Source organism: Sciurus vulgaris (assembly GCF_902686455.1).
Source record: "Sciurus vulgaris genome assembly, chromosome: 17".
Lineage (NCBI taxonomy): Eukaryota > Metazoa > Chordata > Mammalia > Rodentia > Sciuridae > Sciurus > Sciurus vulgaris.
Window position 1 is genome coordinate 10,520,874 of NC_136478.1, and position 14,989 is coordinate 10,535,862.

Here is a 14,989-nt window from a genome sequence, read left to right on the forward strand (position 1 = left end):
ATATTTGCATGCTCTTCTGAATATTCCCCTGCTTTGTTCTTAGGGTGCCCTAACTCTTCCATTGCATTAACATGAATTCTTTCAATATCTCCCAGAAATGTGTACAAAGATAGGCATAGATTAGGAGATCGACACCTTCAGATCTATTCATTTATTTACTGGTTCTTTTGCTAATTCATTCAACGAAAGCATCTTGTTATCACACTGAATTTTGGATGACAGAAATGCTAATGTAGATGAGAAGAAAAAAAAAACATAAAAAAAGTATAATATGTGTAAGTGAAAGAAAACAACCACCATCCTAACACTGTGAAGCCAGTACAAAACACACACACACACACACACACACACACACACACACAAAGGAAAAGCTGAGAGGGGCAGAAGCTTACTGTAGGACATGAACATCCTACAAGGAAGCGCACTTCATTCAACCATTCATTCATTCTTCTTATTCATTCATTCCACATTTGGTATTCGTCTGCAACATGCCAGGCACTGTTACACTTCGGGGATGCTGAAATGAAATGGGGGAGACGCAGGCTTTAGTTACAGGAAGCACACACTCGAGAAGGGAAGACAACGAATAAACCCACAAATCACAGCCCAGTCTAAGAGGCAGCGTTACCTGAACAGGACTAGAGAGGAGCCACGCCTTGACTTTTATTAGTGCGGATTAGTAAGGACACCACTCATGCCACTATTTCACCCTGAATACCTCATCTTTAAGAGGAGTAAGCAAAAAAAGGCAAATGTCAAAGCCTTGGCTTGACTGTACCCAGCCTGACAAACAGGAACACATTAATTTTCATGGTCGATCTATCCCTTTAAGAAAATCAAAACCATACCTTTTAATTAACACAGCTAAATATTACCAGGCCATGGCCACTCCTCATTCAGTTTAAAATCCAATGCTTAATTTACAAAGAAAAGAGTAAAAGATAACCCAAACTCCTAGTTAAAATAAATACCTCATTAAGCTTTCATTGTTATTGGTTCATAATTACTGTTTATTTTATCCCTAGTTTGAATGGTGCTCATGGAATTAACTCAACCTTAATGTTCAGTTGTTTTTTAATTTTTGTTTTTTCAGTCTTATACACAGTTTCAACTTTCTCTGGATTTTAAACCACCTTCTCTTAAAGATGCTTGTAGGAAACTTCTACCGGCCCGCTGTTCTCTCCGAAGAGAGTATGGCTACCTCTTCTCAATTCAATTTATGTCAATAAACATGGACTGAATGGCCTCCAAGAGCTTTTGAGATACAAAGGTGAGTAAATCGCACTCCATTTCTTCAATGAGTTTATAATGTGTAACAGAGTTCCAGGAAGTTTCAGAAAAGAGGCAATTGACAGGTCAAAGAAAATTATCATGATGTGCCCAAACAGGCTTCCAAATTATCTGTGTGCTAAGAATAATGCTTCATTAAGTTACTCATTTTCTCTGGTTCCAGCAGCCAGCCAGAGGGGGAAAATAGTTCTTTGATTGCAGTGTGCTATCCCAAGCCCACATGGATCCAAACAAATGCTTTCCTACACTGAGAATTCCTTTCTTTGTTATCCAGCAGGCTTCCTCTTCCTTCTATCAAGTGCTCATCTGCAGTCAGCCTCCCAGAGATTCTCCCACTTGCTCAAAACCTGCCTCTCACAGAGGAGGCACCCCAGGGCCCCTCTGCACAGCACCCAGTATTTGCACAATTTAAAGAGACCACAGACAGGTTTGGATATGAATCCTATCATTCCTATGCACATATGCACATATCTATAACTCCACACACAAGCTTCCACCTTCTAGAGAGACAGGTGAGACAGGAGCCATCAGAGATAGATAAATTCCTTTTGATTCATTTTAATTAAAGACAGTGAAAAACTGCATGTTACTGAACAAAATTTGTTTTTGTACAAGTCTTGCTTATTTCTTAGGATTTCACACTATCAAAGGGACTATCAGGACTTGTTTTGAATTTCCAAGGACTCTGTGAAATAAATTTACCTTTAGTATTGCCATCAATTTGCCAAGAACACTATTAGAAGATTAAATATTTGCCCTGTTTTCATTAGAAGCACTTTCGAAGCAATTCTGAAGATTCTGTATGTGTTTAAGAATGGGCAAAGCAGCTACAGCTACGACCACACCTCTTTCCCTAGGAGACTGTGGCTTTAATTAAAGAAACATACCCACATGCTGTCTTCTTGTCGGTACTGTTTCCAGTTCCTGCCACTGTCGCTGAACATCAGGAGGTAGCTGGTCACCCAGTTGGAGCTCCCATATCCCCCTTGGGTGGCCACAGAGGTGATCTCCATTCTCTCTCCAAGGTCGATCTGCAACCACTGGTATTTGTTGGACACCAGTGGAGACCACCCACCGGCTCCTTTTATGAAAACAGAAGCAGGAAAAATTGGGAAAGAAGAATTAGTTAAAAATCTGTGAGTGGAAACATCACACAGACTGTACTCTTCTATGAAACTTAGGAAAGTGAAATTTCCAGAATATGAAGCTTCTCAGAACTGTAGAAAAATACAGGAAAGCAAGTGTATTAGTGTAAATGGCTGAAGCCCATGTTGGTTATGTTCATTTCCACATGCTGTGGAGAACTCCAATTCTTGCTGAATGATTTAGGTGCCTCCTTGGAAAGATGAACTCGCAGGTCAACACTTGGGGCATGCTTACTGCTGACGTGCATGAGTGGGTACTGTTGAGCCATCCGTTCACCCAGGGATGGATATAAAGGAAACCTTCTAGATCTGGAGGAACTAGAAAACTACCTTTGGTCATATTCAGACTTTTTAAACAAGGAAATAAAGTTGTTAAACTTCGGTAGACAATGGCTCAGGAACAGTCCTACCCCCACGGCTGTTTCGTCTCCTGGGAAGGACAGACACTGACAGGCACGTGGAAGACACAGCATGAAAACACTCATAGCAAGACAACGTGCAGGGAGTAATAACACCAAAGAGGACAGACAGCTCTGTACTGGAGTCGACCTGCAACCTTGTATGATTGTATGATTGTTACCTTTTCCATTTTGCAAGTCAGTTATTAAACATGACCATCTCTGTGGTTGCTCATGGTGATAGTGCTTCAAGTATAAAAACTGGCAACTCTACGAATAAGCACCCACCCAACAAGTTTACCAACACACCACCACGCCCTCTTGGAAAGGGAGGTATCAGGTGAAGGAGTGGGAGGAAGCAGAACCAGGGAAAAAGTCTCAGCAAGTTGAGCTTCCGCACTGAGAAGTGGAAAACAGGAGTTTGATGTACACTAAAGGAGGTTTGGGTAGAGCAGAATATATTGTGCTCTTTTTTTCCAGTACACACCAGATTATAGCTGTGACTCCTGTCTGTCTTGTTAAGAGGATTCATTTTTCCAGTTTAATATAGTAATTTTGGCAATTACTTTGGGAATTTATTTTTTAAAATACTGACATTGATGATTATGTAGGTAATACATAATCATCACAAAACTCATGAAGTAGGGCATGACACATTCTGGAATCCATATTTATCTGATATCCAACACCTATTCAAATGCAGTATCTATTACATAATATTATCACAAATGGGAACATTAGTGTCTGTTTTCTTTCCCCTACTCTTTTGCCACCCACTTCAAGGTTCTGGTAATGAGGTCTGAAATTTTCAGTAGAGATTACCATTACTTTCCAATTTTTACATGAGCATTATTTTTGACATCTGTGACCTATTTTATGAAACCTTGAGTACATCCCCAGTTCAAAGAGGCCCAGTGAATATTTGCCATTATGGTGGAGGCACATGCCATTGCAGGACTCGAAGGGACACACCTGTGTTGACAACTATTTTATAAGTCTTAAAGAGTCTTTTTGATGGTGGAACACAACACAGTGACCCTCTGGTAAATGAAAGGCATAACTGTTTGCTACTTACTACTCCAAACAAGAGAAGGCTGCCAGTCAGGGTCACAAGGGGTTACACCAGGGGACAGGACAATAATAAGCTGCAGTTATAAGAGGTAGTTAATGTATGGCAAATGGGGTGAGGTGAGCCAGGTTTTGTGGGCTCCTGGTGGACCGACTAATTTGAATAATTTCTCTAGGAAACTCTGGGACATAGGGGCTGCCTCTAGTTGTCTGTACCTACCTTCGGTTTGATAAGGACTGATGCATAGTGACCCCACATGGTGACTGACCAGTTTAGGACGTGGTTGGGGTATAGCTATAATCAACTCCTCAAGGGAAACCGACCAGGGCATCTTCTACAGGTGCTATGCTACCCACTAACTTCCGCTTGCATGAGGGCACAATTCCCAATATTACTGTCACCACTGCCTTTAGGACTACTCTTTCAAATTTTCTTCTTTCTTAAAGTTAAATCATGATCCAAAAAAGTGACACACAGAGCTCTCTCCCTCTTTTATTAGATCCAGAATATTTATACACGTTGCAAAATTTTTGGTTAGTAAATGTTGACTTCTAATTTTCTCTGTCTTTGCCCTTGAAGAACCTGTGACTTGGGTGAAGCTCTCTTGGTCACCAATACCCACTACCTTGCTTAGGTTGGAGTAGAATATTCTCAGATGTGGGGCAAGAGAGCTTGCTGGGTAGACATGGGTGATGGCTGAATTGCAGTGTGCTGGTGCTGTTTGTTTAGCACTGCTTTCTGCAGACCATGAGGGCTGTGTCTTACTCCTGCCAACTGCTATCCACATGGAAGTGGTTCCCGAAGGATCCGAAGTGCACCTTAAATAGTACCCTGCCACAAGCAGCTCAGGGCGTTCTTGAACCCTCCATGGGAACTGCTCCATAGCCTTACTTTAAAATCTGAGCCAGGGTTTCTTCCACACTTCATTTCTCGTGATTCCATAAAACAGCATCCATCCTCCTCCACTTACCTACTACAGTAGGACTTAGTATTTGTGCAGTGATGAGTACTTTCTGTTAGACACTCCAGGAGGCACTGTTATTTAATTCTCAAAGCAACCTTTTTCAGAGAAGATGAGTCAGATACAGAGCTTGAACATCTTGTTCTTGCCCACAGAGCAGGCAAGAGGTACAGGGCTCTTAACAAGGACACAACAGCGCCTCTTACATTGTCATGTAGCTAAGTGGGGACTGGAAGTTCCCTGTGGCTATAGAAAAAACAGTGCTGAGAGGGGAATAAGACACCCTTAGGGTTTAGCAACCTTCCTCCCTCTGGTTACCAAGGACCCTGCAGGCCATGGCAGGGTGGTGAGTGAAGGAATAGTCCCTTCCATTGGTCTACCTAACCTCACTATTTCACCCCCATCAAAAGCCTCAAAGTTGAATGTCTTCTGTGATCTGATGTTAACCAAGCATCCTTGGCCCTCTTATTGCTACCACTGACTATCTCTCTGAATTTCTATCCTTTTTTATAATGAGACGTTAAAAAAGGTAAGTGCCCCCAGACAGCGATCATCTTTACTTGGACGTTCTACATTTGGAATTTTATCTGTAGCATCTTATACCTCTGAGAAAAATGCTGATTAGTTTGCTTCTTGCCCTTTCTAGTTAATTTTAATGATCTAAAATCAGTAATGAGGTGGGTTTTGTTTTTTTTTTTTTCCCCAATCTGGAATTTCACAGTATTTCTCTGACATTTCAGCACACCTTTATAGACCAGTATTTAAAACGCAAACATAAGAGAAATACAGCAAGGAAGAAAGAATCAGCATGATTCTTGCGGGTTAAAATTGGATCATCAATTCTCATCAGGAGAGAGTGGAGCCCCTCACTGACCGCTCCCTCTCCCCAGTGTTGCTCACAGTTCCACTAGCCCACTTGAAACATTTGCAGTTAATTGACCTTGAACATTTCAATTTCTTACCTGTGGTGAAAAGGTACTACTGGTATGCAAATTAAGCCATGTCATTAACAAGGTACACTGATAAAGTAATGGAAATTCAGATGCTCCTAGGCTTTACCAAGCAATTTCAGCAGGATCAGTCAGCCACAGGGAATCCAGAGATTGCTGTGGGGTTTTAAGCTGTGTGGCTCTGCAGATGTACCTGGTGTAAGCGCATGACAGAGCGCGCTTGTTCTAACTTCAAGATGAACGTTGAAGAGCAATACAGAAGACCTGAGACAGACAGACTTTGGTAAGCCAGATCATGATGGCAGGAAGGGGCCACTGTGGCACAGGAGGCAAATACACCCAGAGCTGGGGTCATACTCCACTGGCTGTGTGGCCACCGCCATCATCCAGGCTGCTGGAGACACCCTATCAACACCTTCACTTTCTTCGGGGAGAAAGTGACGCCAACTCCAGCAAATCGTAAACTCTCAACTACTATAAATAAAATGCTACAGTGAATTATTTATTAACTAAACCTTTCAGCTGCTAGTCAAGTGTTATTTGTCCTTAATGTGCTTTTATTATGTCAATATATTCAACAACCCAGTGAACCAATACTTAGAAAAATAAAGACCGTCTCTATGTCCCCCTTGCTAGTCCACAATTATGGATACTTAACCCATCAAATAAAAACTGGAGTCCCTCTGGTTCATCCCTCCCGACCCCAGGTTGCAGGCTTCCTTTCTCCGTTTCTGTTCTCCTTTTCCTCCCGCCTTGGCCTTGTTCCTGAGACTTGGCGCATCAGGGTCATCCATCTGTGCAGGTGGAATTATTTCTTAGCTTTCACGTTACAGTCTGAAAATTCACCCTTAAAAATAAAAATCCTTCCCCTTCCTAAGACTCTTAAACACTGTCATGTGACTCTGGGAATTAAACTTAAAATGCCTATTAAGTGCCGATTGATTTCTCCCATATTCAGCAAGCACAAGGGTATATGGCGGTTGTAACTTTTTGAGTTGTGAAACAATTTTAATTGCTGTTGGCTCCAAACAAAGGAGCTGGGATCACAGTAAAATTGAGCTTTGAAAAAAATTTAGTGACCAGACGGCCACACAAGATGGCATCTTTTTGATCTGTGACCTACCGCTTTTAAATATCAGATTTTTAAGGAACCTGTTTCTAGAATATGAGTTGCTATGAATTATTAGGAAAAGCAAAGCAAAGTAAAAATTACCCAGTGCCTATTTTATGCTAAGCAATTTACCAGAAGTCGTATGTATTGTATTAAACTTAATTATCAAAATTATCTAGTGAGATGAAATATGCTCTCACATCTCTTCAAATACAGCTTTAAAACATTTAGAGAAGATAAGTAAATTTTCCCAATATTATGCAAATTATTTTAGTGTCAGTGAGAAATTACTTATTTTTAAAGTTATTTTAATCTATGTGAGAATGTCATTTTAAAAATTACCCCCTTTTTCATCTATACCCCTGGAATAATTACAACTATCATTGCCTCATAGTGGTATATTTTATCCCAAGAACACATTCAAGTAATAAATTCAGTGTTATTCAATTATAAATAAGCTGGCGAGCTGAATTATGTTTCAACCTCGTATATCCTACCTTCTAGATATCACCAACATTTGCTGCTGGACAGGGAGACAGGGTTTAACAGCTTTAAGAAAACATAAGGGGGAAAAAATCCTCTTGGTTAGAACCTTAAATACAGATAAGAACCACATCTTTCCCCTATGATATTCAGAATAGCATGGTGGCCATTCCTGGTGGTTATCAGTGAAGGGGGTGAAACAGTCTTATATAGGTAGGAGCTTGATAGCTAGCTAGAGATTAAAGTGTAAGAGGACACAGGTGTTCAAGGACACAAAACACAAGTGACCACAGTTGAATGACACTCCAAGCCACCATTAGGACATCTCAAGTTCTAGAAAATAATTGGTTTAATTAAAACTGTCATCGGACGGTTTCCCTCTAAGATAATTACTTTTTTTCCATAGGTGATTTCATCTAGAGTTCCCCAAGAGTCTAAGTTTGCCTGGATCATTTTGATCTTGACATTAAATTACAATAATGCAAGGAAAAGGAAAGAACATGGTCCCAGAATCTGCCTGGTTCCACCACGTGGCCTGCGTTGCCTACCAAGCCCCATTTAGAACCTCTTGACCGCCTTACGTCTTGTATTTTACCAGTGTCGTTGTTTTTGCAGGAAGAAAATAAGACTCTACTGATGCTCCTGTATTGCAACCGGTCTTTTCTGGTGTCTGCCCCTGAATCTCGGCATTGCCTTCCCCCAGTTGTGGTGACTGTTTCAGGAGTGGCCCTGTGACCTTGAGCCAGGTCAGTGGAGCCATTCCAGGACTTTGCTGGGACGAATCGGGTGGGGACTCCTCCTCTGCTGGGGAGGCCGAGGGAGCAGATGTGAGCCTCAGGTCGCAGAGCTCTGTGGAAAGCCTGCCGGGGTGAGGCCCCAGAGAAGAGCAGGGGTGGGAGTGGGGGTTCTGGGGACTGGTGGGGACCCAGGGGCAGCCGCATCTGCAGTGCCTTCCAGGTGCTTTCCTCCTCAGCCGCTCCTCCCGTGCTGCTCCTACCTAGCTTCTCCCCCCCTGCTTCTTTTCTCTTTCCTCTTGAAGGATCATTCCTATCAGCGTCTGTCACATCAGTACACTGCCATCTGCCCCATTTTACAAAGAAAAGAGGAAGCTTCTCTTGACCTCGCTCCATTTTCTTTGCTGTTTCTTTTTATATGAACACCCTTCAAGTAGGCTATTCATATCACTCTATCCAACTGCCTTCACCCGCCCTCTTGGGTCAACTCCAGTCTGACGTTCCCTCCCTAACACTCAACAGAAACTGCGAGCTCCAAGCAGCTCCCGCCAGGGGTCAGACTTCCACCTACCAGCCTTCCAGGCCTCTCACTCAGCCTCTGTGCCTTCCCCTCTCTGGCCTCCCCTGAAGCACATTCTCTTCCTCACTCATTGGTTGCTCCATCTCAAGTCCCACTGCTGGTTCTTTTTATCCTCTATTATCTTTTAAAATTGAGACTCTCCAGGTCTCAGTCCTTTGCTCTGCTCCTGTTCTCTCTGCTTTTACCCCCCAGTCATCTCTCTCAGCCTCACGGGATGTAGAAATTACCTAGGCGTCAAAACATATCTGCCTCAGTTTATATCCAAAGGACTTAAAATCAGCGTTCTACAGTAATGCATCCACATCAATGTTTACAGTGGCTCAATTCATAATAGCTAGATTGTGGAACCAACATAGATGCCCTTCAACAGATGAATGGATAAAGAATCTGTGGTATAGATACACGATGGAATACTATTCAGCCATAAAGAAGAACAATATTATGGCATGTGCAGATAAATGAATGGAATTGGAGAATATCATGCTAAGTGAAATAAGCTAATCCAAAAAAACCAAAGGCCAAATATTTTCCCTGATAAGTGGATGATGATATATAATGGGGGTGGGGGTTGAGAGATGAGAGAAGAATGGAGGAACTTTAGATCATGTAGAGGGAAATGAGAGGGAGGAGGGTATGAAAAATGGTGGAATGAGACAGACATCCTTCCCCTATGTTCATGTATGCTTACACGAATGGTATGAATCTACGTCATGCACAACCATAGAAACGAAATGATGCACTCCATTTGTGTATAATGAATCAAAATGCAGTCTGTAAAAAAGAAAAAAAAGTCTGCCCACACCTCCTCCCAGAACCCTAGACATATTCAACTCTCTTTTTGATAATAGTTTCAAAACCAAAATTCTATTCTTTCCACAAAACCTACTGTATTCACACCTTCCCCAACCTTGTTTTTGCTAAATCTCTCTTCCCAATTTCTCAGGAGAGAAAAAGAAAAGAAAAGAAAATGGAGTCATTTTGATTCCTTGATTCCTTTCTTTCTCTCACACCATACTATCTGACCACCAGGAAATACTGCTGGTGCTAATCAACGCTCACAAATCCTGCTACTTCCCCATCTTCATGGAAGTGCCTTTAGTTCAAGTCCCAACGTGCTAGCCTGGATTCTTGCAGTAACCAAATGAGAAGTCTCCCTGTTTATACCTTTGTCCACTGAGATGCTATTCTCTAATAACAGGTACCAGTCTTGTGCTCAGAAAACGGCAATGACTCAATTTCACGGAGTGGAAAACAAAGTCCCCATGATAGAGCTGCGGGGTCCTACCACACCCTGTTCCATCCCCCATACCACCGCCATCCATCTCTCCTTTCTCTGCTTTTCTTCCCAGTGGCTATGGTTTGAACGTGTGCCTGAAAAACTCATGTGTTGGCATCTTCATCCCTAAATTCACGTGTTAGGATGTGGGGTCTTCAGGAGGTAATTAAGATTAGATGAGGTCAGGAGGACAAAGCCCTCACAATGGCATTAGTGACTTTTTATGAAAAGGGAGAGAGACCCAAGTCAACACCCATGCTCTGTCTCACCCTGTGAGGCCCTCTGACGTGTCCTGATACAGCAAGAAGCTAAATAAACCTCTTTTCTTTATAAATGACCCGGTCTGTGGTGCTCAGTTCTATCAACAACAACACCAACAAAAAAAAAATCAGGATGAGACATCAGCTGGCTGCCCTCCTTTAACCCGGGCTCCTTGCTGGTCTTTGAATGAGTGTCGTCCTTTCTCATCTCAAGAGCTTTGCTAAGCCATTTGCTCTGCCTGTGAGGCTCTCCTCTGAGGTACGCGGGGCGAACACCTGTGCCACTTTCAAGTCTTTGCTCAAGCCTCACCCTCTCACGGGCTTGTGACTCAAGATGTCCCTTTTAAAATTCCTTCCACTCAGCAGTCCTGTCCCCATGGGTCTTGCCCTGAACCACTTTTTCATATTTTGACAGAATTTGTCATCTCTCCCCACAGCACATGATTTTTCTCATTTATTATATATATTGTTTACTCTGTCTTCTCCCATTAGAATATAACTCCAAGAGGCCAGAAATCCTCACCTGCTTTGTTCACATACAGACCCCAAGTGCCTGACAGAATATATGCTAAATAAATATGGTCACATGTCACTTAATGACAGGGATGTTCTGAGAAATGTGTCATTAGGCAATTTCATCACTGTGCAAAGATCATAAAGGTTCTTACACAAACCTAACTGGTACAGTCCACTACACGCCCGGGCTCCCTGATGTAGCTGCCACTGTGTCTGTGGTCTGCCATTGATCAAAATGTTATATAGCACATGACTGCATTTCCTAAATAAGGGAATGAAATAAACTTAGAGCCATATGCGTATGATAACAGCGTCTAAATTCATACTAATTAGTAAAGGTGGAACTGGAGCTAAACTAAATAACACCACAGAAAGCTTTTCTTTGGAACACTTATTTTCAATGGTGTTGACAAATACAAAATCTAGACATTTGTCTGAGACACCTATACGCACATACAAACCACCAATCCCCTCACGGTTACAAAGTTTAATCTCTTGTAAATTACATTTCACAGACGTATCTATTGCTTGGTTTTTGAAATTTTTGATACAATGAGAAAGAAATGTTTTTTCACTTCACCTCCCCAGCAAGGTTCTAAATTAATAATACCTCCCTAAATTCTCTTAGGTTTGGAATCTTTGCCGTTGATCAATTCTCCCTTACAGTGAATTGGCAGACTGACTTTCAGTCCTGCTTCTTGGCTTGCCAGATCAAACATTTCTGAAACCTTTAATAATTCAGTGGATTGAAAAGTAAATATTTACATCCTTTCTCTGTTCAGCATTTTGATTTATATATTTGATTTGCAAATTTTATGACAGCCAAATTTCCTCTGGAAGGATACAATAAAGTGACAGAAACATCTAATTCTGGACCTTAACTATTTTTTTTTTCCACCACAGCAAGTTTTATTTCATTCAAATTAGTAGTTTGGGAAAAATGGGTTTTAGTACATGGTGTCTAGAAATTCGGATGGTAATCAGGACCTGCCCATGTTTTGCTTTCTAAGCCCATTATAATACTTGTCTAAAAGTTTCCATTTAGATCTATTACAGTGAGACAGGTCATTTCAGTAAATGACATCATGCATCAGAGAGAGCATACTGGCAATATTCCAGAGGTTTAAAGAACATTTTTTGCTTCTCTACCTTCCTTTTTTTTTTTTTTTTTTTTTTATCTTCCCCAGTCAGACTGAGATGATAAGCTGTCATGAGCCAAATATCCTCATATCACTCCTTCTGGGTCAACAAACTGAAGTCGCTCTCCGGCATCCAGCCGACATCTTTTCCACAATAATGGCTGGAAAGTCAGCATCAGTAGGGCCTGGTATACCAAAGGGGGAGAAAGTGCTAAAACAATCCCAGGTGTTTGATCCATTAAGCCATTTAATACTTTCCCAATCTGTAAAACTGCTCAAATATACTAATAAAGCATCCGGTTTCCAATTACTTACTGAGCTATATTTACCTCAGGGTTTACGAAATGGAGAGATTCAGACTTAGGTCCATACACGATATTTCACTGAATGATCTATTCCTTTTCAGGTATTATTTCCTTGCAGTCATTTTTATTTCACAGGCAATGGGAAAAATTACTGGTGATGTATACGACCAAGACAGCCTTAATGTTCCCCTCAGCTTGACTAAAGTTTAAACAAGCTTCTCCCTGGCTGTAAGCTCCTGGCTTCCCTTTTCTTACAGCATTCACTTTATGAAACTTGTGATTATAAATTCTTCCTCTGCCTCTTGAGATGTAAATCATCATGCAGTCTTAACATCCAGAAATGTCTTTCTCAAGGACCTGGGAGACACCCCCTTGAAATGCAATCATCAAGAAAGATGGGCCCTGTCCTCCAGTCTGTGGAAGGGTAGGAACGTAACTGCCCTAAGCTCCAATTAGCAAACAGATGGCCTAATTCCTCAGCCAACTTCCCCCCGAGTGTCCTCTAGTACATTTCCACTAGCTCAGTCCAGTGCTTCAATGGGCTTATTTCAAAGGAAGGAGCTCAGTCTTCCTCCTCTATTGCAGTCCTCTCAACCCCTATTGAGATACTCATGCAAATTCTCTTTGATGGGATCCTTATTTGGGTTGGGTAGCACAATGCGTTTCTCATTTTCCTTCCTAGTAAGTCATATTCTCTAGCAACCCAACCATTCTACAATCACAGTCTAAGAGAAGCAGCTGAAGAGTACCGGCTTGCAGTGAACCAGCGGGGTCTGAGCGAGAGCTAGGAAGAGGGATTCCTCATGGCAGTGGCAACACAGAAGTCTCCTACACTTCTGCTCCATTAGCCAAAAAAAAATCTGAATAGCAACAAGAAGTACCATAGGGCTCACTCAGCACAAGTTGACAACCTTTACTAAGAGGATCCATGTGCCACTAAGCTTGGCCATGCACAGCAACAAACACCCAGTGTTAGAACCAATCCACCCACAATCCGCAGAAACCATGCTCTGGGGCTCAAAGATCCAACCTGCGATCCTGTGGTGCTCACCAACACAACCAGCATCTATGCCAGGGGAGCCCCCACCCAATCATGTCTTGGTATCATCTGAATTCCTCTTATACCAACCGCCATTTTGGAAAGGAGTAGAAGAAAGGTCAGAAATTCAGAAAATCTAAGCATTTCCTTGAAGGGACTGACACAAGCAAAATAGGCTATTTTAGCCAACAGAGACAGAGCTTTGAGGGACTCTGATATGTAGTCATAAATGGGAAATAGTCTGCACTGAATCTCAAATAGGATCTCCCCCACCTCAAAACAGTACAACTGCTGAAGGTTTGGCAACAGTGAAAAATATGTGATGTTTCCAATGTTGTTCTTCAACTATGGACCTAACCTTTAGACACAGGGATTTGGAACTGGCCAGAGAAAATCCTATCAACCAGTATATCAGATTTGAAGAATTAAAGCACTGTGGTAGTACTGTGAAATGCTCACAGTAACTGTATAAGCATTTTTCTTGGGTGCCTAACATTCTAAGAGATGTCAATTATGCAAAATTGACCGCAAAAGCCAAAGATGTCATTTTATATATTATATTCTTATAAAACTGTATGTGAATTGTCAAGAATAATACTGTTTGCAAATACCCAGGCTGTCAACCAGAATGGATGCATCTATCCAACTCAAAAAGTGTTTTATCATATGTGTAGCATTGATACAGTCACATTCATACTTTAGAGCAGAATCACTCATCAGCTATTGAGCATCAAAATGATTTGGGGTTCAAACTACACAAACAAGCATATATATACAAATATGTAATCTATCTAGATATATAATTTATTGACGTTAATAGAGATAATGTTCTACAGTAGCATGGTGGAATGGTAGGCAAATAGAATTTAGAGTTTGAAGCCAGCAGGTACCATATTCTCCTGAGCACACATTCAACTCTAGAAATATTTTCAATTGCAGACCTTTTTGCTGCACAATGAATTGCTTCATCTAACATCCGTGCACCCCAGCCAGCTCCATCTGGCTTCTGGTCTATGAAAAACAAGGGTTATGAATTTACAAAAAAAAAAAAAAAAATACACAGAAAATTTGCTATTACAAAGCTTATGTCAAAATTTTTTGCTACCTTGAATTTTTCCAGGGATCCACTACATTTCAATATTTTTAATTATCACATGTGTTAGAAGTGACTTCTTCACCTTGTTAGACAAAACAAATCAAGTTTCAAGATATTTGATTTTTAGATCTCCTATCGTGCTGAAATGGTGAAGAGTACTTACAAACAGAGGCAAAGGTAATGTGACTGGATTATTTTTCCAAAGCAGGTACTCTTCCTTCATTCATCTGACATTTACCTGTGATTATAAACTTGTGCTTGGTCTTGTTTTTCTATCTACTAAGCTGAAAAATAAATATCTTCTCAAATTACCTGCCTAATAATTCTAATATTCTAATTCTAATCTAATACTTGTATCAGAAAAAAAGAGGCAAATATTTCCCTGATTTTGCCAAGACAGACTTTAGACAGTGGTTTAAAAGAGTATGATCAAGTTTGTCAGGATGAGAAAGATGAGACCGCAAAAGCCAAAGATGGAGAAACACATCATTTTGCTTTGTTTATCTCCATCTTCTTTCTATTTGTAGTGTACAATGGAAAGTTCTAAATTGTCCTTTTTGATAAAAATAATGTCTCACAAAACAACCTTATTTCCACTCAAACCAATGAGGCCTTTCACATGATTGTCAGGCCACCT

The 14,989-nt window shown here is 41.1% G+C and overlaps 1 protein-coding gene across 1 annotated transcript in view; it reads right to left on the reverse strand.

The window, feature by feature from the left end:
• CNTNAP4 (contactin associated protein family member 4) overlaps positions 1-14,989 on the reverse strand; it is a 246,845-nt gene that overhangs the window by 173,768 nt on the left and 58,088 nt on the right. Inside the window, exon 3 of the mRNA XM_079118280.1 lies at positions 2,178-2,371. Within this exon, the coding sequence (XP_078974406.1) occupies positions 2,178-2,371 (194 nt within the window). The remainder of the gene's footprint in view (positions 1-2,177; positions 2,372-14,989) is intronic.